We start from the raw sequence: 26,491 nt of genomic DNA on the forward strand, positions 1-26,491 counted from the left end.
CCTGACGCCACTGGCACCACCAGCAGAAGCTTTCCATCCTGGCTGAGCTGCAGCACCACCAGAACCCTGCTGGTGCTGCCAGGGGTTCGCTGGGAACAGCCAGCCCAGTGAACGGAGAGCTGGTGGAAACCAGCAGTAGCCCCAAAAATGGGATGTTCCAGGGGCATGGTGGGAGAGGAGCCATGGAAGGGGGCTTATGCAACATCCAAGTTCCTCTCAGACCTCTCCCGCAGGTCCCAATCCCCATGAGAATTCCGATGGTTTATAGGCCGGCGCAATAAATTCCCATGGTGGCCCACAAGGATAGCTTACTCCCCAGTAAGCCTTTTCATGGGAGCTGGCTCTTCTTTGCTGGCTCCTGTGTGCAGCTCCCAATGGAGACAACGCTCAGCTGGGCCAGCAGCTCCCAAATGGGGAGTGGATGCCGCAGAGCTTTCCACTGGCTCCTCCTTTACTGGTCCCCCGTGATTTGGATTGTGCTGTAAGTGCCTTTGCCAACACATGCTGTGCTTACTAGCCCATCCAGTTTTAAAGTCAATTTGAAACAGATCATGCCTCATTACTTGACATACCTATGTATTATGCCACAACAAGGAGAGGGTGTTTTCAGTTGAGGCTCCCCACCTGTAGAACACTTGCCCCAGTGGGGTCTGCCTGACACCATCATCAACATCCTTTCAACTCCAAGTAAAAACATGAATCTTCTTGCAAGCATTTGATTGATGATGATGATTTTGTTTTATATCCAACAGGAAGTCCATAGTTTTCTTTTGGAGTGGCTTGGAAGAAATGTGAATGAGGAAGGATTGATCTCATCCAGCAGGGTGTCCCTCAAGTTTGTATCATCTTGCAGCACAGAAACAGAAATAACGCCCTCGCTCATGCCAGTAGTTACTGACACGGAAGCTTTCTCATCTGAACATTTCAGTCTTGAGAGATACAAGCAAAATCTACAGACAAAGAGCCTTGGGAAAGTGGTTCTATTTGTCGAAGTTACATCAACCACAATGAATCTTCTTGATGGGTAAGATTTAATATGATGGTGGTGATTGTTGCTATTATTATTTATAGTTGCCAGCTACACAGAAGTAAAAGTCTCAAAGCAAGTTTATAAGGTGAAATACAATAATTTCATTTTTTTCTGTATATTACTTGGCAAAAATAAAAGAAGTTCATATATTCTGTTGGACTTCCCATTCTCCCAATTTACTGAATATAGGTCTGGCATCGGAACAGATGGACCCTTAGTAGCTGCAAAATCTGCTAAAATAGGTTATACAAATGTTCAAACATATGAACAGTCATTCATAGAAGCATTTCTTTTTTCTAAATAGTAAGCTGCAATAATTAAAATTGATATATATGTATTACTGCACAGTCTGTAGTAGTTTTCCTGTAATTTGGGCATTAGATCTTGAGCCTTACAGTTGTAACAGTACAAGCTTAATTTGTGATGCAGCAGCTAAGGGATATTCCATGAAAAAAATGCAACTTTTCATGTTGCATGGTGGTGGTTTTCTTTTGATGTGAGGTTGCATTTGTGGTAGGGGTGAAAATGTCACTCTTTTTGTCCTTGGGAGACTGATTAAAGGCCAGATCAGGCTTCTTGCCTTTTTGTAGTGGAAATTGAGTGGATTTTTGATGTGAAACTTAACAACTGGAGTTACAAGATTCTCCACTTTCCATTGTACATTCTTCCATTGTGACCCTTTTTCCCAAGTTGCATCTTAAAACAAATTGTAGCAGGCAGACTAAAATGCTGGGCATTTCATGTGGCAATTTTGGTCTATATAAATTTGTTAGTTTTCCTATCTGAAACTAACTTCCCTCTAGCTATAGTTATTTTAAATTTTGAATCAAGCCATTGATGTCATTTCACTTGTTACTGTAGAAAATGTAATGAGTAAAGAATGTCTCCTTAATAGTTGTAGTTCTTTAATGTGTGGACGTACCTTGTTTCAGAAGGAAATTTCATTATGTTATGTTGCTTCAGTTTTTTAACCTAAGCAACTAACCTCCCAAAGCTTTGGCTGTAATATATTTGTTCGTCTTTAAGGTGCTAATGTTTTAGTTACAGCTTAATTAACTCATATTGAATAAACTGCATTTGATCCGATTTGTAGATAAAAGCATAAGAGTATCCAGAAATTGTACAATTTTGGATTATTTCAAGGCAGATGTTGAAATCTTCATTATGTTTAGTATTAGTCTATAGTTAGATGGAAAACTCAACTGATTTCTAATTTAACAGAAATGTGAATTCACTCTGCAGTAAATATAATAGACACATCTTAAATAGCATGTCCTCTATTTTATGCATTGGACATCTTAAAATCCTTAACTATTCATTCCTCATTGACTTCAGTGAAAAATGAGTGGATCTAGTTTGTTTTTAAGACAATTAAGCAGCTTTTGTACTTGAGTAAGGGTGGTATCCTATACTCAAGCAGCAGACTAAAAGACAATATGATTTGGCAGATGCACTGTTATGCTGATGGAAAACCAAATATGGCAGCAGAACATACCACCTGCAGAGGGCCATTTTGCTATTCTGGTGGAATAGCTGAGATGAGATGAAGTCATAGGTTGCACAGGGGGAAGCACACTTTGTATCCTATGCCTCTTTAGTTTGCAGCCACATCCATGTTGATGGCACAATTTTTTCACCAAACCTGGTGCAAAGAATTTCTCTGTTGCTGACTTCACTGTTGTTAACCTACTTGCTCCAGGCAGATTCCTATACCCTTCAAATTCCATGCCAAACAGTTATGCGTGAAAGGAAGGTGGTTTACAGTATGGAGCTAGTGCCATAGGAAACATTCTGCTTGCTATTCTGCTTTCTGTTGAGCTATTTTTCAAGGCACAGGAGCCCTGTCGGGATGACTGGGTGGCAACCTCACACATGTGTCTTTCCCTTTCATGATTACTCCATCCCAATTGCTTTTCAGTAAAGGTTTTGATACTGCTACATGTGTTCGCAGGGAGTGGTTGATAGGGATTCCTTTCCCACACCCTGGTAGAATTTAACCTCAGCTGGCCTCAGGATGGGATTATGAAGAGGGTGCAGGGAGCTTGCTGGAGCCCCAAAACAGTGCTCCTTCTTCTCTCTCTGCTTGCTCAGATTACCTAGACTGCAGGAGTGGTTGATAAGGGTGATGCCACACAACTGACCTCCCAGCAGTGGAGTTGCTGCTGCTTATTGGATGTACCAGTAGAGTCAATCCAGCCTTGCCTCTCTCCCTCCGGGTAAGCAGCAGTGACTCCACTACTGGGAGACCAGGTACATGGCACCACACCACCTCACCAACTGCTCCTTCTGAACTGTGAGGTGGCAGGCCTCTCAGAATGCACAAATGGGATGTGTGGTGCTTCCAATTTGTGTGGTGTAGTCGAGGGGTAATGAGGGGATAGGAGAGGCATTTAGGCTTGGGATGCTGGCTTATCAGGTACCATAGAGAGGGGATGGTCACATTGCTTGTCAGGAGAGGGGATGAGATGGGCCAGAAAGGCTGATTGGCCTATGCAGGAGCCAGGCTATCAAGCTGTGTAGCACACCTCCACACTGACTCAGGTGTGCTTCAGTGGGAGCTGCTACCCTCTTTCTTATTAGAGGATTTGCACCTCTGTTCAAATCCTTTACCCCAACATGACTAATGTTTTCCAGGCACGCAAAAAGTGAACTGAGGCACACACACACACACAGAGGAGGCTGCTGTCAATGTGTGTCTATGTCTGTCTTTGTTGCATATCCTAGGCCCTGCCATTATCTGCTTGGCAAAAGAGTCTTTCCCTCCCTGGATGAGTCTTGCATCCTTTTCCAAAAGACTTTGTGTGTTCTGCACAGGTCTATCCAGAAGCTATGTGGGTGTACTATAGGCTCTCCTTTGTATCATGCCCCCATAAAGTGATTGCTAGGAGCATGTTGTTGTTGTTGTTGTTGTTGTTGTGTGCCTTCAAGTTGATTACGATTTATGGTGACCCTATGAATCAGTGACCTCCAAGAACATCTGTCAAGAACCACCCTGTTCAGATCTTGTAAATTCAGGTCTGTGGCTTCCTTTATGGAATCAATCCATCTCTTGTTTGGGCTTCCTCTTTTTCTGCTCCCTTCTGTTTTTCCCAGCATTATTGTCTTTTCTAGTGAATCATGTCATTATGTGTCCAAAGTATGATAACCTTAGTTTCATCATTTTAGCTTCTAGTGACAGTTCTGGTTTAATTTGTTCTAACACCCAATTATTTGTCTTTTTCGCAGTCCATGGTATGCGCAAAGCTCTCCTCCAACACCACATTTCAAATGAGTTGATTTTCCTCTTATCCACTTTTTTCACTGTCCAACTCTCACATCCATACATAGAGATCAGGAATACCATGGTCTGAATGATCCTGACTTTAGTGTTCAGTGATACATCTTTGCATTTGAGGACCTTTTCTAGTTCTGTCATAGCCGCCCTCCCCAGTCCTAGCCTTCTTCTGATTTCTTGACTATTGTTTCCAATTTGGTTAATGACTGTGCCGAGGTATTGTTAATCCTTGACAAGTTCAATGTCCTCATTGTCAACTGTAAAGTTACATAAATCTCCTGTTGTCATTACTTTAGTCTTTTTGATGTTCAGCTGCAGTCCTGCTTTTCATCTGCATTTGTTTCAAATCATTACTGATTTCTGTTAGTAGTATGGTATTGTCTGTGTATCTTAAATTATAGATATTTCTCCCTCCAATTTTCACACCTCCTTCATCTTGGTCCAATCCCGCTTTCCATATATGTTCTGTGTATAGATTAAACCAATCGGTTTCTCCATATTCTGTCCTTACAGTAGCCTCTTGTCCAGAGTATAGGTTGCGCATCAGGACAATCAGATGCTGTGGCACCCCCATTTCTTTTAAAGCATTCCATAGTTTTTCATGATCTGCACAGTCAAAGGCTTTGCTGTAATCTATAAAGCACAGGGTGATTTTCTTCTGAAATTCCTTGGTCCATTCCATTATCCAACGTATATTTGCAATATGATCTCTGGTGCCTCTTCCCTTTCTAAATCCACATCCAAAACCCTGTCTGAGGATGGGAAGTAGCAGGCTTTTGCTGCTACTTTTGCCACTGCCTTTGCCACTGGGGCTGATAGATAGGGGGCACTGTGGCATCATCTTGCATGTTGTGTGAGTTGTGATGTACGTATGTGTGCTGGGCAGTGCCCCCATCATCGTGAGTTCTTTGGCTACCTCTGCGTAGGCTGCATGTAGGCATTGTCATCACCACAGTTGCTAATTGGTAGGCATTGGCAGAATTTCAGGGATGATGTAGGTGTACTTGTCATTTTCCCCACTGTTCTTGTATTTTCTAGCTGTGTTTGTTTCCCCTTTTTGCTATAGTTGAAAGAATTTGGGATTTGTTGTCTTAATAGAGAAAATTAAATCCTGATGTGTGGCATGAATATGTGGCAGACATATTCTTTGGTATTGGTAGACAAAGAGTCTATGTAGATTGTGCATTCATTTTAAGCACTGCAACCTTTGAGGAAGCTAACTGTCAAGTAAGCTGTTACAGTTCTTTCATCAATTCTCTTAAAAGGGTATAAACTGATAACACTGTTCTAGCTGCTTCTGCCAAATTGCTCCCATCCTCCCCATTAGAAACAGAGTTAGCCAGAACTGATTTAGATGCCTCAGATAGGTGTGTGAGAACATGATCTGGTTCAGATATACTGTGTCTGCAGTTTGTGTAGGACCAATACTAATTGAGAAAGTTCCATGATTGTCATGGAAGCCATAAAATTCTGAAATGCAACAGCTGATGAGGCCTCAGCATGAATGTTGTAATCCCCTAGAAAAACCTGTTTACGGTAATCCAACACCTTGGGCAGCAGAGTGGGCAATACACCAACAATCCCAATTGTATCTCAATCATACCCTCAAATCTAGGAGATTGATGGAAAGGATACCTCAGTTGGGAGATGGATTCGCAGATAGTTCACAGTGACTCCACCTCCTATCTACCAGATCTTGTCACTTGCTGCGCTCAGACACCTGGTGAGCATAGTCAGATCAAATTGACCCCTCCTTCCTTTTCCCAGCTAGGTTTCTGTCATACACCCCAGACAGTATGTTCATCCAGGATCAAGCCCTGGATGACCAAGGTCTTGCCCAGTAAATCATCTGGAACCAAACAGCAGCATTTTCAGACCCAGTAGATAACTGCCAGAGCCACCAGGAATTGGTGGAGGAACAGCCAGAAGATGTCTCCTCTCCTTTTTTCTCCATAGGCATCTTCTATCTCCACTGCCATACCTCTCCCTACCTGTTACCATGAATATGGCAGCACTCCCCTTCCTCTTCCATCAAAACACATGACAGCAATTAACAAAACTCACTTTATCAACAACAAAAGGAGAAATACACATGGAGGACAATCTATATAACAAACACTATACCAATCATATAACACTTCTCCTGTGCATGGAAAGATGATATCAGATGGGTAACTAGCTCCACCTAGTGGTTGAAGGCAAAAGAGTACTGCTGACGTTTTACTGTAGCTCCATCCCTGGTCTGCGCCTGCTCCGTGCTCAGTTTCTCTTTTGCCTCACAGAAAAGTGGTTGGATTCTCTCTGACTCCGTGATTCAGGCTTGTAGCGTTTTTGTTGTTTGGATCTTCTGTGTGAGTTCGTTCTTGTTCTTTCCCTCCAAGTTTTCTTATTCCTTCTGTAATAGTTTAAACAAACAAACAAAGGGGTTCCTTCTGTCTCTTTCCTTCTGACCTTCCCCCGTGGCGAGGAACAGCCAGCCCCTCCCTGCGGCTCTGGCAGCCGTCGACCTATTCAGACTCCCTCTTTAACTAATTTCGCTGACGTTCCTCCTCGTTCACCAGGCTGCAGCGTCGGCGGTTTTCAACCTTGGCAGCAGCCTTCCCAGGGCTCGATACCCAGGCTTACACCCAGTTATTTCTCGCTCTTTGCGAGCGGCTTTCGTTTTTACCCGCTCTGTAGCGGGAGAGGAGGTAGACGCGCAGAAGCAATAGAGGGGAAGATGCCGGCCGCTGTTAAATTGCAATCTTCGCCCGGTCGTTTACTAGCAGCATTTATTAACCCTATAAGTCCCGCAGTGTGTGCCCGCGATGGGGAAAGCCACGCACAAAACGAAACACCTCTCAAAGGGGTTAAAGCCGCCTCCCCGCATGGCATCAACAGGCGCAGGATCAGAGCCCCCACCCTGGGATTGGAGCAGTCTCATTCCTCGGGGGATCATTCTGAAGTAGCGGCAGCCCGCCCCTCTACCGTCAGGCACGAGGTGGCCGAGGCTCAGATTCTGGCAGGCAGGGTGACTGCAGAAGGCAGGATATCTGCCCCACATAAGCGAACTTGTAGAGATGGTCAAGCTTCTGTACACCATACAAGGGACCAGAGAGACCTGGAACCCCTCTCTGATGACGAAGGCAGCCAGCTCCAGCCTTCCTTAGATGCTATTTTTTCTACTACCTCCTCTCCTGAGGCATTTGCTGGGTTTTTGGATGAACCAATCCCTGTTCAACAGGTTCAATCTGCTGAAGCGCATAGGCTCTACTCTTCTCATACTCAGGCTTGCCCTGTTCAGTTACGTCTGTCAGTGCATTCAATTCAACAGCTTAAGGAGCAGCTTAGAGAGGCTCTCTTATTGGATCTAGCCAAGGACTTGTCTTCTCAAAATACTTCAGGCTCCCACCCCTCGAGGTATCCACTTACAGATCACTCGAGGACAGATCTTCGCCCTCCTCCTGGCCGCTTATCTCCAGATCCCCATGCAGCATCTCAAGGCAGACATCTACAGCTCCCTGACCAGGAGCCTATGGACGCAGAAAATGAATTGATTGTCTTGGATGAGGAGGAATGGAGTGGGGAGTCGGAATCTGAGGAGATTCTATCTACCAGGATATTTCAAGAGGCTCATTTTCTTCCTCTGCTGTGCAAGGCGATGGAAGCCCTTACCCTCACCTCTACAGAGGATCCTCCTACTCCATCCACCTCGAGAGTGTCAGCAGTATGTCTGGATCCAAAACCTAGGTCGAGAGTGTTGAAGCTTCCTTCTCTTCTTCCGAAGGTGCTCAAATCAGAATTCGACCTTCCTTTACAATTCAAAAAGTCAGTTTCCATCGCCAACAAGTATTTTTTTTTTACAATAATTTTTATTCAAATTTTCATAAAACATACAAAACAAAATCATAAAACATTCAAAGACAAAAAACAAAACAAAACAAAAATAATTAAACAAAAAAAATAAAATATTGACTTCCCATTTGTCACAGATCAAATCAGTTATAGGTCTACAATATATAACAATCCTGTCTCTTAAATCATATTATAAAATCACTTTCCTCCAGTAGTTATCTTAATTAATCATCAAATCTCATAAACATTACTTTATTCTTTCCACAAAAAGTCAAAGAGAGGTTTCAATTCTTTAAGAAATATATCTATCAATTTTTCTCCAAATAAACATGTCAATTAATCCATCTCGTTAATAATTATAATAATCTTATTGTCATAACCATAGTCCAAATAAACATTTTGATTAATCCATCTCATCAAAATCTGTTAGGTTCAATAATTTCAATAGCCATTATTCCATTATCCCTATTAGTTCCATCTTCCATCTTCAATAGTCCTGTTAAGTCCAGTAATTTCAGTGTCCAATCTTCCATTATCAGTATTCCATAATAATCTTGCTGTCGTAGCCATAGTCATATAATAAGAGTCTGATGGGAATTTCCTCTATCCCAAATATTTTCTTGCCATCCATTCTGAATAAGTTGCTGAAATACTGTTGTAAAGTCATATCTCTGTTCTTCTTTTTTACAAAATGCACTGGCTCATCTCTTGAGAGTTTTTCCATTGTCACATGGCTGCAGTTAATTCCATAGATTTTCTCTATATCAAACTCCATCACGTCATTCCAGTCCAAAAGATTATCCAAGCCATTGATAACTTTATCTCTAACATCTTCATTAATTTCTTCAGAGATAACGTTAAATTCCAAACAGTAGATTTTATTTCTAAAATCCATAAACTCCAGATCTTTTTCCAATTCCACATTTGTTCCACTCTCCAGGGCTTGTATCTTCCCTTTATTTTTTCTTTTCTCATCTCTGATCTCATTCTCCTCTCTCACAGGATCCCCTATTTCTTTAAGCTCCTGCGTCATTTTGCTCAGTTCAATTTTCAGCTCCTTACTACCCTGTCGCAGGGTTTGTTTCGTTATCTCAATCTCATCCATTATTTTCTGAAACATAATTACTTCCAGATTCTCAGCCACTTTCTTGATTGCCATTTTTAAAACCACGAAAACAAAGCAAAACAAAAATAAAGAAGAACCACTTCTTATTTCAGCAACAATTGGGTTAATATTCCAGGCTTGATGACATCACAGTATAAACAGAGCAGCCTGCCTTATCTCTCTATGTTCAAGAATGCAAAACAAATTTAGTTCCCAGCATCAAAACAGCTAGTGGCGTCGTGAAGAAGCAGATTCGTCAAAATAAAATAGACCAAAAAGAGAATAGTCCCAGACAATATAATATTCCTCGGAATAGAAATCAGGAATAGAAATCCCTCTTCTGTTTATATCTTTAGAATGCACTTCCAGGACAGCTTTTTGCGACAGAAACAGAGATAAGCTGTTAATTTCGTGAATAACAGAGAAGAGTTATAGCTCACCCAGAAGTTGTCCAAAGCCGATCAATCTGACAAATCTCCTTTGACTGCAACAATTTAAACCAAGTAAAAAAAATGATAGAAAGAAGGGTGCTTGCCTGTTAGTCCGTTCTCTCTTTAAAGAAAAGATAAACGTATCGCTTAAACAGATAGAGCTTGTTCGGAAGTCCGTCCGGCATTGTTGGCTGGACCTTATCTCATAAATTAATGAAATCCAGTCCTCCCAACAAAAACAGGCTTTTGAGGTTGATCTCTACGTTTCTCCCTGCCCGGGAGAAATTTCATCAGTCAAAAAAAAAATGTTCTGACTGATTTATATCTGAATAAGCTTCTTTTGAGGCGGGAGCCCGTCCCAAAAGCAGGCACAAGCGAAGTCACCCTTCCCGGAAGTCGCCAACAAGTATTATACATTAGAACAACCGCTCATGGATCGGTTGAAGATTCCGCTCATAGACGCGCCTATAGTCAATCTCCTGAACCCATCTTGAACCCGAAAGACTCAGATGCTCACCTCAAGGATGCCACTGAGCGTAAGATGGACCAGGGGCTTAGAAGAGTTCACGAGGCTAGTGCGCTTTCCATCAGGGCAGCAGCAGCCTCCTCGGTGTTTGCTCGAGCTTCCCTTCTCTGGTTGGAGGACCTGCTGGATGACCCACAGCAAGATCCAACCCGAGTGCGCAAATCTCTGCTGAAGGTCTCTCGGGCGGTTACCTTCATGGTAGATGCGTCCATGGATGCTATGCAGTTCGCAGCAAGGTCACTGACGGCAGGGTCTTCACGAGAAGAACCCTTTGGCTTCGTCACTGGGAAGCAGACCCTGTAGCTCGCTTGAACCTTGCCTCGGAACCCTATGTGGGAGGCAAATTATTCGGGGACACCGCCCTCGCGCATGTCTTGGAAACTAAGGAAAAGAAAAAGTCCATGCCATCCACCAGGAAAAGGGATGACGGCAGAGCCTTTTGTCGGTCATTCCATCCATATTTCCCGTCGCACTCCTTTCGGGGCTCACGTTCCTTTGGAAGACAGAAGGACGTCCGCTCCAGCCGTCCCTTCTGGAACAGACAGCGCAGCCAGCTTAAGTCCCAACAACACCTTTCAGGTCGCTCTGGATTCACATCCCAGTCACGTGGAAACAGAGGTCAGTTCTGATGCCTCCGCCTCGCCGGTGGGTGGCCGTCTCCAACAGTTTACTCACCGATGGAAGGACTTGTCCTCCGATCGGTGGGTCCTACACACTCTTCGATACGGCCTTCGCCTGGAATTTTCTTCCACCCCTCCGGCGAGATTCATTCCATCCCCTCTATCAACGAATCCACACAAGAGGAACAAAGTTTTGCGGTCAGTTTCCCATCTTCTGCACATAGCAGCCATCGAGAAAGTTCCTCCAGGAGAGAGGTTCCTGGGAAGTTACTCTCTATTCTTCACCGTCGGGAAAAAAGACGGTTCGTCCAGGCCTGTGTTAGACCTCAAGAGTCTAAACTGCTTCATAAAATACCGCAAGTTTCGTATGGACACCTTGCTTTCAATCAAGGAAGCGCTGAGGATAGGGGACTTCCTCTCCTCTATCGACCTGAAGGAGGCATTCCTACACATACCAATCTTTCCCCCTCACAGAAGGTACCTCCGCTTCGCGGTGGGACAAGAACATTATCAATTCAAGGCCATGCCCTTTGGCCTGTCATCTGCTCCCAGGGTATTCACAAAGGTCGTGGTTGTCCTGGTGGCACACCTCAGGACTCTGGGGATTCATATATTTCCTTATCTGGATGACTTTCTGATTCGCTCACCATCATTGCACAAGGCATGGGAAGACCTCCATGTCACCCTGGCCTGTCTAAAGGACCATGGTTTCCTGATCAACAAGGCCAAAAGCCATCTCTTTCCATCCAACCGCATTACACATTTGGGAGCAACTATAGACTCTACATGGCCTCCTCACTTTGTCCCAAGACAGAGTCAGCAAGATTCGACAAGTAACATTGGATATCCTATCATCCCCCTCGCCGGACCTGATGAAATTGGCAACGCTTCTCGGCTTGATGGTGTCCACGTTCCAGACGACGCCTTGGGCACGTCATCACTCCTGCACACTCCAGTGGGCACTTCTGCCCTTTCAATCCGACATAGCGTCCAGACATCACCTCAGGATAACTCTGTCACCACAGGTTCGACAGTCACTGTTTTGGCGGACCCACGAATTCAATCTAACGAGAGGCGTTCCCTTCCAGGATCCACCACACACCCTGATAACATCAGATGCCAGCTTCTCAGGTTGGGGAGCCATATGTGACAGGCAGGTGGTTCAAGGCACATGGTCTCCTCTGGATTCCACTCTGCCGATCAATTTCCTCGAACTGCGTGCAGTTCGTCTGGCCCTCAGGCACTTCGCGACCTCCAGACAGTTGGGAGCGGTGCTGGTCAGAACAGACAACGTGTCGGCCAAATCTTACTTGAACCGTCAGGGGGGCACACGCTCCCTCCTTCTTCAGAAGGAGGTCTTTCTCCTCTTCCAGTGGGCAGAGAACAATGTCGACTCGATAGCGGCAGAATATCTCAAGGGAGAGGACAACAGCCAAGCGGACTGGCTCAGTCGGGAAAAGCTACTTCAAGGGGAATGGACTCTTCACCCATAGGCTTTTCATCAGATAGTGAAACGTTTTGGCCACATTCATGTGGACCTCTTTGCCACCAGGCACAATCGACAGGTGTAGAGATTCTTCTCCCGGTATGTGACACCAGGCGCGGAAGGGACGGATGCCTTAACTTCCCGGTGGCCTCCGGGCAGACTGTATGCCTTTCCTCCAATTCCAGTTATTCCCAGGGTGATCAAAAAGCTTCGGACTGAGAGATCGGCACTTCTATTAGTGGCTCCATGGTGGCCACGGAGACCTTGGTTTCCAGCCCTTCTCATCCTGTCGGTGGAACCACCATGGCAGATTCCAGTACAAAGGGACCTACTCTCTCAGGGACAGCTCCGCCACCCGGCTCCAGAGTGGTGGGCGCTTCATGTATGGAACTTGAACGGAGGAGACTCTTGAAAAAAGGCATCTCTCCCCAAGTGTTGGAAACTATGATGGCTTCTAGACGCCCTTCCACACTCAGAATTTATGAGAGCACATGGAAGGCATTCTCATCCTGGTCACAGAAGAAAGGAATTCTTCCTCGGAAGGCGGGGGTCAACCAGATCTTGTCTTTTCTACAAGACGGATTATCTTTGGGCCTCAGACCAAATACCCTGAAGCGCCAAGTTTCGGCCTTGTCGGCAATCCTCTCCAGATCTCTGGATAATCCAATCGGATCTCACCCTTTCGTCAAACGTTTCCTCAGGGGTGCGACGGTAACAGCACCACCTACGGTGCACCGCTACCCAACTTGGGATTTACATAAAGTTTTATCAGCCCTTCAAAGACCTCCATTTGAACCTCTGAGTCAGGTTTCCCTCCGTCTTCTCTCCTTTAAAGTCTTGTTTCTCGTGGCCATCACTTCGGCCCGTAGAGTGTCTGAGTTGAATGCCCTATCCGTCCATAAAAAATTTTGTATGTTTCATAAGGATAGAGTAGTCCTACGTACTGTTCCTTCCTTCCATCCCAAAGTGTTGTCTACTTTCCATTGCCAGCAAGAGCTGGTATTGCCGTTCTTTTGTCCGAATCCTGTCCACCCTTTAGAGAAAGCCTGGCACTCTCTTGATGTGCAAAGAGCGCTTAAAGTTTATATTTCCAAGACAAAGCCAATTCGGAAAACAGATAATTTGTATGTCTCTTTCCACCCTACCTCCCTAGGGAATAAGGTGTCCACGTCCACACTAGCCAGGTGGATTAAGGCATGCATATCATTAGCTTATGCCTCTCTAAGATTAGCTCACCCTACCGGAGTAGTAGCTCACTCTACCAGAGCAGCAGCCACATCAGCGGCCTTTTCCCGTAATGCCCCTCTAGCGGAGATCTGTAGAGCAGCCACATGGTCCACTCCCAATACGTTCATTAAGCATTATAAAATAGACTCCTATGCTTCATCGGAGGCAGCCTTTGGGAGGAGGGTGCTACAGCACGTCCTCAATGATCATTCGTGACCACAGCCCAGCAGTATTCCCACCCTACATGGGTCAGCTTTGGTATGTCCCATCTGATATCATCTTTCCATGCACAGGAGAAGAGACATTTGGTCTTACCATGAAATCGGTCTTCTCTGTGCATGTCAAAGATGATATCAGGGCCACTCCCTATGAGTGCTGGGCTGCCTTTATAAGCACGGTTAGCCCTGGAGCAGAGAGTGTATGAGTACTGTTGTCTTGTCTTGTTTGTGGCATCTATTGGCCTGATTTCGTGGGCTTGTCATTGGAAACTGAGCACGGAGCAGGCTCAGACCAGGGACGGAGCTACAGTAAAACGTCAGCAGTACTCTTTTGCCTTCAACCACTAGGTGGAGATAGTTACCCATCTGATATCATCTTTGACATGCACAGAGAAGACCGATTTCACGGTAAGACCAAATGTCTCTTCTAAGAGCTACTTCAAGCATACATATTATAGAATTAGCATAGTATGTTAGAAAAAAATCAGGAGAGCTGTCTCACTTAGTTCCCACTTTCAAAAATTAGTCCCTCCTCAATGTGTCCCTTAGTTCTCCCCCTTTAGTATTCTCTCATAAGAACATGAACAGAGCCTGCTGGATCAGGCCAATGGCCCTAGTCCAGCTTCCTGTTCTCACAGTGGGCAACCAGATGCCTATGGGAAGCCTGCAAGCAGGACCTGAACACAAAAGCGTTCTCCCCTCCTGTGATTTCCAGCAACTGGTATTCAGAAGTATATTGCCTCCAGTCATGGCTGCAGAACATAGTCATCATGGCTAGTAGCCATTGATAGCCTTATCCTCCATGTATTTGTCGAATCCTCTTTTAAAGCCATTCAAGTTGGTGGCCAGCACTGCCGCTTATGGAAGTGAATTCCATAGTTAACTATGCATTGCGTGAAGAAGTATTTTCCTTTGTCTGTCTTGAATCTTCCAACATTCAGCTTCATTGGATGTCCATGAGTTTTAATGTTATGAGACGGGGATAAAAACTTTTCTCTATCACATTCTCCATGCCATCCATAACTTTATACACTTCTATCATGTAACATCTGACTTGCCTTTTATCTAAACTAAAAAGCCCCAAATGCTACAGCTTTTCCTCATAAGGGAGTTGTTCCATCCCCTTGATCATTTTGGTTGACCTTTTCTGAACCCCTTTCAACAATAAAATATCCTTTTCTGAGGTTAGGCAATGAGAACTGTACACAGTGTTCCAAATGCAGTCACACCATCGATTTGTATAAAGGTATTATGATATTGGCAGTATTAGTTTCAATTCCTTTTCTAATGTTCACTAGCAGGTATTTGCTCTTTTCACAGTTCCACACACTGGGTCAACAGCTTCATTGAGCTATCTACCACAACCCCAGGGTCTCATTCCTGGTTGGTTACTGCCAGTTCATGTCCCATATATGTGAATTTAAGATTTTTTGTCCCAACAGACAAAACCATTTGTTTAAATTGCTTCTACCATTTTACTCCCCATTCACTCAGTTTGGAGAGGTCCTTTTGGAGCTCTTTGCAATCTCTTTTTGTTTTAACAACCCTGAACTATTTAGTATTATCAGCAAACCTGGCCACCTCACTGCTCACTGCTCACTGCTCACCCCTAACTCTGGATCATTTATGAACAAGCTGGGGGACTCCAATTTCTGCATCCCTCCATTAGGAGAACTGATGGTTTATTCCTACTCTCAGCTTCCTGCTACTTAACCAATTCCTGATCCATAAGGAGACCTGTCCTCTTATTCCATGACTATTAATCTTACTCAGGAATCTTTGGTGAGATACAGGAGACACAAGCACATATATTCTTCCTCTCCCACCTAATTTCATGATGATACCTGACAAACCCAAAGCCCCTTTCATGGCCATCATACCTATGATGGCCCACTGCTTGTGCCAATCACAGTGTATAAAGGCCTTCTCCAATCTATCCAAACATCTGTAATTAGATTTCTTATCCTGTTCTTCACTTGGAGTTCACACTCAGCAACACAAGATAAAAGGTTGATGAAAGTCTCAGGGATAAAGTGTGAATTGTGCAGTTTGTTGCAGTTTCCCTTGCTAAATGGGTACTACTTTCTATACATAACGTTTTTTCATTCTGTGGAGTTTCTTGAGGCTTAAATCTTGCAGATAGATATTAATGTTGATCCAAGGTAATAGGATAGTGGTTTGTCTCCTTGTAATTACTATCACATATTCTATGAGTAGCGTGAGTTCAGTGTGGGATCCAAAGAGCTACTTTTGGTGCACCTGGGGACCTAGACATTCTTTGAACATCAGACCCTATGCCATACCACAAATTACATTTGAACATTCTTTCAGTTTTAATAGCAGCATTAGCACAGTGGTAGTCTTTGGTCCAGCACTTAATGCAAAACTATGGCTTTAATTTATTTATTATTTATTTATTCGACTTATTAGTCGCTTATCTGGCTGGATTGTCAGCCACTCTAAGCGACATGCAAAGCAGAACATGTAAACATCAAAACATTAAGAGACTAACAATAAAAACTAACAATAACGTAAAAGCAACAAATTCCAATAATAATAGGGCTTCTCTCCTGTATAGTCCGGAGGTGTAACTACCGATGGAGGTTCCTGGTGTAAGCATAGAACCAGTGTGGCAATAGTTCATTTGCAAGATGTAAAGCAACATCCTCCCCCAATCTTAACATCCAGCAACTCCAAGAAAGAGAGGGGCAGGACAACAGGCCCATCAAAACCAACAGGGCAGTTCTCAAGGAAGCCAAGGCAGAGGAGCCAGGGTGTAAACGCGACTGATAATAGGCAAAACAAACAGAGGCCGCATGGCAAAACGACAGCCACCGCAGGGGCGCCTCCCACTCCTCAGAAGCCGAAAGATTATCACAGCAACGGCATCTTCCTTTAAGGAGGAGATTAGAAACCTATACTTTCATTTTTGATAACCACAGATGAACTCTGGTAAATCCTAACTAGCTTCATAAAGTATGGTTTGAAATTGGCTTGTAACCTTAAAAGCAGTAAGGTTACACACAGTTTGTGCAGGTTCAGACATCACAACTTTCAATTTGTTTAAAAGTAAAGCAAAAGCCACCTCCACCTCCTAGAGCTGTGCAGGAAGGAGATGAGGGCATGGATAGGGTTGCCATATTCCAGTTCCACAATTCTGGGCAGGCTAATTTGCATATTATGCATATTATTTGTATATTAATATTTGGATTGTCCAGTTTTGTTCTTGTGCCCAGAAATTACCACCAAAAACTGGGGAAAGATGTGAGAAATTTTTTAAAAAGCAACATTTTCAGGCTTAAATGCCTAGACTCTAGTTTCCAACACTATGGAATATTGATTGATTGATTAAGAGGATTTATATCCTGCCCTTCTGCTGTTAAAAACAGAGCTCAGCACAGTTTACAAATATAATAAAAACAATAAAAATACATAATCAATATAAAAACATAATAAAAACACCAAATAGCAACAAACATAAAGTAAGTCAGGGCAGCAGTATGGTTAACCTTTGCTGGTCATTGACCAAAATAAACTTATTTACATTTTTTAGTATGGTTAACCATTACATATATGATATATTTCAGAGATGTGGTGGGTGGAGAAAAACAAGAAGCCAAAATGTTAGGAAAAGGAGTCTTTCACACCACATGCTCAGTTCTAAATACTGTTGCAGCAAGTTTTACAAGTTCCTCCAGTATTCCACTGGTGCAGGCACTCAGACATTCAAAGTATCTGTATGTTTCTTAGGTTTTATAAAAGCAGAGCTTTGCTTAACTCAAAATTTCTTCTCCCTTTGATCAACCACATCTACATAGATTCCACCTCCATACTCAAAATGAAACTGGGCCTGGAAGTGTGCAACAACCCCACACATACCTTGCTAATTAGATTACCAATGCCAGGATGTCTGTCTTATCGACTACTTGCTCCCCCTCCCCCACCGGGCATCATAAAAGACCCAGTTCTGGGCTCAGAAAGAAAATAAATATCTGGTCCTCTTCAAAGTACTCATAAGCCTCTTGTTTTGATTAAAATAATAATTATAAATTCTTGTTCTTATCACTAATGGGAGTTAATTACCTTACATATGCTGCTGTTGCTTCTATGGCTGTAACGGAGTGAGGTTAAAGATAAGTTAAATGCAAACAGGAAAAAAACAACACAAAAGGCAGTAACACTTTCCTAAATGTAATACCATACCAACCACAACAAGATTCCTATGAGTAAGGCAGAAGACTCAGCATCCCACAACCAGTCAGGATTCCTAACCAAAAACCCAAACTAAAAAAATCCTAGCAGCCAGTCAGCCAAGGTCACAGAAATCCCCATGCAGCACAACGTGACCTGGGAACTGCAGTTAATGCAGAATGCTGCAGCACAATTGCTGACATGAGTGAGATCCTATCAGCACATAATACCTCTGCTCTGAAATCTGCATTGGTTGCTGATTTGCTACCAGGCCAAGTTCAAGCTGTGCTTTCCATGTTATGGGTGCCACATAGTACAGTACTTGTTCTGCTCTTGTAAGAAATCAGTCCTGTAAAGTGGCAGCACCTACGCTGTGGAACTCCTTGCCTATTGACATTAGGCAGACACCTCCTTTCAGCACCTGCTAAAATCAGTTTTCTTGAGGCAAGCCTCTCCAGGCATGTGGAAGCTATTGTGTTTTTAAATCTGTTTTTAACTCATTGTTGGTTTTATTATTTTGAATGTTTTTAAATATCTGTCCTTAACGCTTTTGCCAATAATTTTATTGTTTTAATTCTTTCTGTAAACCACTTTGAGATTTTTTACAATAAAGCAGTATATAAATGTTGTAAATAAAAATACATCAATAAATATTGGAGTCACTGTGGCCCTTGAGTCTCTTCCCACTTTTAGGAACCAAGGAATCTGCCTTATACTGATTCAGGCCATTTCGTACCATGATTTTTTAAATGCAACACCATACCAACCACAACAAGATTCCTATGAGTAAGGCAGAAAACTAAGCATCTCACAACCAGTCAGGATTCCTAACCAAAAACCAAAAATATGATAAATGAAAAAATATTTATATAAGCATGACTATCAAATATATTTATTATTTATATAAACTGTAAAGATATTTATAGTGCAATCCTAGGTTTATTTATTCAGAAGCAAGTCCCAGTGTATTCAGTGGGGCTTACTCAAACAGGGACAGAAATGCAACCTCAAGTGATAAGCAACTTCATTCACACAACCCAAAATTCTGAATCATGCCACTTTACGCTGTTTTGCAACTGTTTATACTTGTTTTTATGGTCATTGGATTTTAAATGGCTTTATTTCTTGTTGTGAGCTGCCTTGGTTTCCAACCCTACCTCACAGGGTTGTTTGAAACACTACACACACACACAGAGCAAATGTATAAATACATACAGCCCATATAATAGTTTATTGTCAAACCAGTTGGTCATTGCAGAAAAATCAGTATTAGTTTTTAAAAAATCAGTATTAGTTTCCTACAGAATAAAAACTGTAATACCTAAGTAAGCCCTGCCTGCTTGCTTTAAAATAGGACTGGAGAGGGGAGAGAAAGAGTTAGAACACAAACACAATTCTTTTTTACATTCACTTCAAAGTCCCATTGATTTTCAGCACATTCATAACCATGTCTACTCAAAAGTAAGTCCTATTGAATTCAATGGGATTTACTCTGGGCATATGGGATTAGCATTGCTTTTACAAAAGCAAGTATTGGGAACGTTTTCAAAACACTGCCCAGGATCTGACTCCTGCACACAAGAGGAAAAAAAACTGAAATGTATATACTTACCCAATTTATGAGATTTTCAATTAAACGGGGGGAAACCACCATTTTCTGGCATTGCATTGAGGTTTTCTAGACGCTGCCTCAGGTCAACCAAATGCAACCCTGGCTTCACTGATTGGCTGCAATCCTAAACAGGTGGGGTTAAAGCTACGAAGTGCTATACAGTACTGTTTAAAGAAAGATTCAACAGTCGGGGGCGGCTAACGTTTTTATGTATATCTCGAGAACCGGACCACCTAGAAACTAATTTTTTTTTTAATTAAAGCTGAGAATCTGGGCCACCTGAGGGGCTAAACGGGCACTGGGTGACATGCAAAGAATCTGGGTAAAACCTGGCTAACCAGGCAATATGGCAACCCTAGGCATGGACCCCAGGTTCACTGTGGTTTCTTGCTATAAAGCTAAAACATGGTTTAGCCTTTTTTGTGAACAAAGTCTTTGAAAGATGAAAGCTTTACACTTTACATATGTAGAGCTAGTTTAACACTTTGGATTTTTGGCCTACACCTTATTCTAGAACAGCCTTTCCCAACTAGTGGGCCACCAGATGTTGTTGGACCACAACTCCCATCAGCCTCAGCCAGCATTGCCAATGGTCAAGAAAGATGGGAATTGTGGTCCAACAACATCTGGTGGCCCACTAGTTGGGAAAGGCTGTTCTAGAACTACAACATTTATAGAATTCAGTAAGAGTTTATGCTGTAGTGTTAAGCACATTTATTTTATTGATTTAAACATTTTTATATCACCATAATCAAAATTGGTTCTGGGGTGGTTTACAAGGTTTATAAAATATAGATACATTATCTCGAATAAGTTTTGATTTCACTGAAACATAGTCTTGTAATTTTAGGCTTTTCCTTTTTGTGGAATTTTTTAAGGGTGGAAGTTTTTAATATGAAAATGTAATGTAAATTAATAAATAAAATCGTGAGGTTTTGCTTGAGATTACAGGTGACATTTAATATTTAGACAGTGGATAGAAAGCTCATATTTAATATGCTTCCAACTTTTTAGAAGCTGAATACCAGACCTTCTATTCCAATCCCCCAAATCTACATATCCCCCCCCCCAAAAAAAAATTAAGACAGAGGAGAAAGTGGGCTGGAACTAATTTAATGGCTGAGTGACCTCACAGTAGAGAAACAGCCAGAGTCTAATAGGGGTCTTTGTCTACATTTCCATCGTAGCTGGTAACTTGCCAGTCAAAAGTCAAGCAAGAGAAACAGGTGGGAACTATTAGACCTGTCATAAAGTTTGAAAAATTGATTCTGGAGCCTAAATGAATAGATTGAACTTGACAGTGTTGTCCTAAAGATTCTAAGAAAAATTCTATAGTTTAATTTGGAGTCCCTTGATTATTCATTAGCTCTCCAGATGGCCTGTATTGATGTATCACATATTATTATATAGACTGTATTATTGTTGGCATATATTTGCATATACAACTAACAAGCAAAGTGCGAACACATTTATTAGTATATTTAAATTAACGAGTATTAGTCAAATTGTAAAGTAAAGATTAGTTTAAATATTAAATAATTTATATGATCAGTAATACATTATGATTCTTACATCCGTATTATTTAAATCCATTGAGGCTATCATTCTGGAATAATTGTTCAAAATTGTCATTGTCATGGTTGTTGTGGAAGTTGAAAGTTAAATTTATCATTTTATAGTGTGTCAGTCAGAAGCATTACCAGTAACTAGGACAGGTTAGCACTGTCAAATTCCTTCAGTATATATGTGTTTGTTCATTAATTGTAAGGCTATACCTGGAATACTACAAATTTGATGTAAGTTAGGCATAATTCAGGTATTGCTGAAGAAAAATATTGAATGTCAGGTGGGATTGGTTTGAATCAAGTCCATTTGAATCATGATTAAACTGAACAAGAAAGAAGCTGAATTTCAGCCAGTGATATAAATCAAATGTTCCGTTTTGTAATTTCATAGATTTCCAGAATGAACATGCTAGAATTAAAACATATTAGTTTGAAGCTAAATAAAGCCTTTATACTGCCTGAGAGTATATTCCAAATGATTTGATTGTGTAGCCTTTGTGCTTTTTGAAATACAGAATTGTGAATGTTAATTAGATGCATGCCATTTTTTTTTTAATCTGCACCCTTCCATATCACAGACTGCTTTTGAGACTACCCATGAACAGAAACACTGCACCAAGCAGAATGGGGAGGGAGTAACTGTTTTGAAGTGAAACAAGTCGAAAGCTCTCTGGGCCCACTGAGCTGATTCCATTGCTCCTTGCATCCTGGCCTATATCTGCTTGAAGGCATCAGGAAAATTGTGTATTTAAAATATTTCTGCTTGGATCTCTCCCTACAAAAACAAGAGGCTGCATCCAAAATTGTGGATGCTGCTCATGCAAGAGATCTTTTCCACCCCTCCCTTGCACCCCTTTAAAAGTCTCTCAAGCCATCTTTCTGAACAGTGTGGGTTTCAGTGGAACCCAGAAACTGCCCAAAATTCAGCAAATGTAGTTTGTCCAAGTAGAAATCTATTCAAGCAAGGTGCCTCAGCCTTTTTTGGGCAATAGTTTCCTGTGGTTGCTGATCCCTGGGAGGTATTTTCAATTATGCAAGGGAGAGGACAGGACAGGACAGATCCATTGTGTAAAAGGCTTCTGCTTGGATCCAACCCAAAGACATTAAGCTTATAACCATTTACTGTATACTAAAGCTAGGTTCCAAACAATCCTGAAAATTGTTTGTACGTGTGTATGTGGTGTTGGAGAAGAGCTTTGCACATACCATGGACTGCGAAAAAGACAAATAATTGGGTGTTAAAACAAATTAAACCAGAACTATCACTAGAAGCTAAAATGATGAAACCGAGGTAATCATACTTTGGACACATATTAAGAAGACATGATTCACTAGAAAAGACAATAATGCTGGGAAAAACAGAAGGGAGTAGAAAGAGGAAGGCCAAACAAGTGATGGATTGATTCCATAAAAGAAGCCACAGACCTGAACTTACAAGATCTGAACTGGGTGGTTCACGACAGATGCTGTTGAAGATCACTGATTCATAGGGTTGCCATAAGTTGTAATCAACTTGAAGGGACGTAACAACAACAACAACAGGATGCAGTGGTATATGATTATGTTGTTTTGTGTACACCATTTAGAAATGCAAACGATTAAGTGGTACATATGTTTTAATAATAAATAAATATGTTTAGAGAGAGCCAGTGTGGTGTAGTGGTTAAGGTGTTAGACTACGACCTGGGAGACCAGGCTTCGAATCCCCACATAGCCATGAAGCTCACTGGGTGACCTTGGGCCAGTCACTGCCTCTCAGTCTCAGAGGAAGGCAATGGTAAAACCCCTCTGAATACTGCTTACCATGAAAACCCTATTCATAGGGTCACCATAAGTTGGAATCAACTTGAAGGCAGTCCATTTCCGTTTTCAAATATGTTTGTAAATTTAAATGTAAATAAAATTACATCCCGAACCAACTTCCGGCCACTCTTGCCTTCCTTTCTTCTGCTTTCTCCCGCTTCACCCCCCCCCAATACATTTCCTCCCCCGCTCCTTTAAACAAAATCACATTCATCCATATTATTCACCCTAGAATATCTAATTCTGTGAAAGCTCTCTGATGTGATGTGAGTGGGTTTTCCCCCCAGCCCTTCATTCTCTCTCTTCAGCTACACCAACAACTCCCTGAGGGTAGCAGGGAAGAACTGGAGCTCGGGAAATTCCTTCCTTGGGAACTCTCTCGCTTGAGCTGCCGGGGGCGGGGGGAGTTCGCAAGCCACTACACACCGCTCGCTGGAGCTACACCCATTTTGATACAATGCCCTACTAAGTTTCCTCTCTCTCTTTATCACAGTTTGTGATAATCCTGAATAAATTTTGATAAACAGATAAGTTGTTTCTTGTTTCTGCCTTTCACAACACATTTTATATAACTTAGAGCTGAACTTATTTTGGGGGTATGAAATGCTAAAATGTGTACTGATTATATAATCCAGGAATTACAAAGAAGAGTAGCAGATGCAGCCTATAATTCCTTACTGTCTTTTTCCAGGCATAACTGAAAGGCTAAAAAAAAAAGGGAGGGGGGTTATACCTAGTACAAACCAGTGGAAACATTTCAGGTTCCTGAACTCATTTTTAGAGGAATGTTTCAAAGTTGACAGGGTACAGTCTTTCAGTTCACTAAATTAATTTGCTGTACAGCCATAAACTTCAATCTGGTACATGCATGATTTTTTTAAATGGAGGATTAGCTAATGAAGAGATAGAAATAATGGCATTTTATGATATGCTCTCAACTCTTCTTATGCACCTCTTCTTTGAGGCTTTTGCCTCTTACAGAATTTCTTTTGCAAGAAATGTCAAAGCAAAAGTGTTGTAAATTGATTCCATCTATGAACTTGATGTTAGTTAATATAAACATCTGATTATGGTTTGGAGTGAGCCTGTAAATCATAGTTCACAGGAAACTGATGTTTAAGAAACCAAGAAGCCTTTGCAGAAGTTGGGCATGGGGGGGAGGGGAGAAGCAAGGAAGAAGCATATAGGCAAATAGCTTGTTATTGGTCCAAGAAACCATAATTTATCACACCAGGATCATTAGGCCTAAACTGGGCCAGAACCTGAAACATCTTCCTTCAAACTGTTGCAAGCGCCCTTTCCTCACTGAGATTCCTCATTCAGAGAATGAACATTGTGGCTGAGTGCTATTTTGTTAATTACTCTGCCCACAAATAATTGTGGCTGTTTTCCTCCAAACTAATTCTGCAAGAAGGGGAAGATTGTGAAATATGAACAGCTTTCAAGTCCTTTCTTCCATAATAATTTCATTAAATAAATAATAAAAATGGCAATACTTTTCAAAACTAGATTTTCTAGACTGGAAAAGAATATACAGCAGTTTCATTGTTTTTCCCAGTAAGTTTATAGTTCACTTCACTATTTTATAAAATGCCAACAAAAATAACCCCTGAGTACCTAGCACATAACCTATATGTTGCGATATAAGAGAAATAGCTGGTAGCCAGCTGCTTGCTGTACATTACAGTTTTGTATGACTTCTGATGTAATAGAGGATACCTGTTGATAAGGAATAATTCTAAGTTAATAGACCATAATAAGGATCACTGCCACTGGAATGTTAGCATTTTCCATCATGTTCTATCCATCTGTTTTGCAGGGACAAGGATAGACTGTTAACTATTTTTAAAAAGCGCTTGGATATATATTGTTATATGGAAGTGCTGCTCTCACTTTTTAATTCATACAGTAACTAGTCCCTAAGATAATTGACTTAGGAGATCACTAGACAAAACCATTACATAGTTGAAATTCTCTGTTGTAGTAGTACAGTGATGAGGAATTCTACATTGAGCTTTTGCCTTCAGTGCTTCCTTCACACCCTCTTTCTTTTCCTTGTGTATAGCAATTCCAAATTCCAGTCCTTGTTTGTATCAAACCAGAGTGCCAGACTCCAAAGAGGCAAACTATGGCTTGCACTTGACTGTGAAAAAAAATCTAAAACCAGGATTTGATCCTGGTTTGTCAGCAAGCATAAGCCATAGTTTGTCTGTTTGAATGAAATAGCAAATTCTGGTTTGTCATTGCTCAGAGGAAGAGGGCAGGCGGGAGTATTTTTTAATCTGAGGTTCCTCAGGGTTTATTCAAATAATTCCAAAGCACAGTTTGACATTGCATCTAAGAGAATTGTTTGCCAGATGTGAATATAAGAATGAAGTTGTGTGTTTCTTTACAGTTGCAGAACACAAAAGTAAATCTCCACTGGCTGTTTAACATACATTCTACTGAATCCTTAAAAATAATTTATTATTGTTATTTATTTCATTTATGAATCACTTCCCATGAGCCATCTCAAAACAAATTCAAATATAAAAAAACAGCCTGACATCCAATTCATATAAAATCTTGGTTGATTACATAGGAGGAGATATATCAGAATTAAAATTGTGGTGGGAAAGGAAACTTGGAATTGAAATAGATAGGGAAGAGTGGGTAACACAATGGAATAAGCCACCACACTGATCAATAGCAGCTAGACACAGAGAATTGTCTCTGAAAATCATATATCAGTGGTATCTGACCCTTAGAAAAATAGCATTGCTGAATCCAGGAGCATCTTCAATGTGCTGGAGGTGGTGTCAAAAAGTGGGAGTGTCAAACAAATTCACAGATTTTAGGCATCTGTGATTAAGGAGATTGAACAGATAAACCAACAAAAATCACATTGACACCATAATTAGCAATATTGAATTTGTTTCTGAATGAAGATTTTGATATTAAAAATAAATAGTTGGTACGTTTTTTGTTAGCAGCAGCAAGGATTACTATCGTATGATTTTGGAAATATAGGAGCAAACGAGCAAGTATAGATTTTTGGTATAAAACAGTTTGGGATATAGCTCTACTCGAAAAACTAACAGATAATTTAAAGAGAGCAAGAGGACAAAGTAAAGGGACTAATTTCATTTCAGTATGGTATGATTTTATCAATTATAAATATACAAGATATAAGGATATCCCGCCAATGGCATACACATGGATATTATTAAATGGTCAAATAAATGAAAGAATAGGAATGATACTCAACAATCCTGCAGGAAAGGAAAAGAAAGGGAGCAGTATTAATGTATGAATTAAAATTGTGTTAATAATTCACTATGGATAATCAAAATGTAATCTTTACAAGCAATATGATTATGAGCTACATAGTGTAATATTTTGGGGGGTTGGTTATGTTTATAATTTATTTTGAAAATTAAAAAGTGGGGCGGAAGAATGTAAAAAACATACATAAACCAATTACATACAAAGTTTTTTGAAGATTTTGTCTTCAGGTGGAAAACCCCTTTGAAATAACATAAAAGCAATTTGAATAAGCTGGTGAATTTACTAACTGCTCTGAGCATACC

General features: G+C 41.4%; 1 protein-coding gene across 2 annotated transcripts in view; it reads left to right on the plus strand.

The window, feature by feature from the left end:
* HLCS (holocarboxylase synthetase) overlaps positions 1-26,491 on the plus strand; it is a 181,695-nt gene that overhangs the window by 47,341 nt on the left and 107,863 nt on the right. For both annotated transcript variants that reach the window (XM_061627679.1, XM_061627680.1), the window contains exon 6: positions 753-1,024. In XM_061627679.1, coding sequence (XP_061483663.1) covers positions 753-1,024 — 272 coding nt within the window. The remainder of the gene's footprint in view (positions 1-752; positions 1,025-26,491) is intronic.

The sequence above is a fragment of the Rhineura floridana genome, chromosome 5 (assembly GCF_030035675.1).
Source record: "Rhineura floridana isolate rRhiFlo1 chromosome 5, rRhiFlo1.hap2, whole genome shotgun sequence".
Classification (NCBI taxonomy): Eukaryota; Metazoa; Chordata; class Lepidosauria; order Squamata; family Rhineuridae; genus Rhineura; species Rhineura floridana.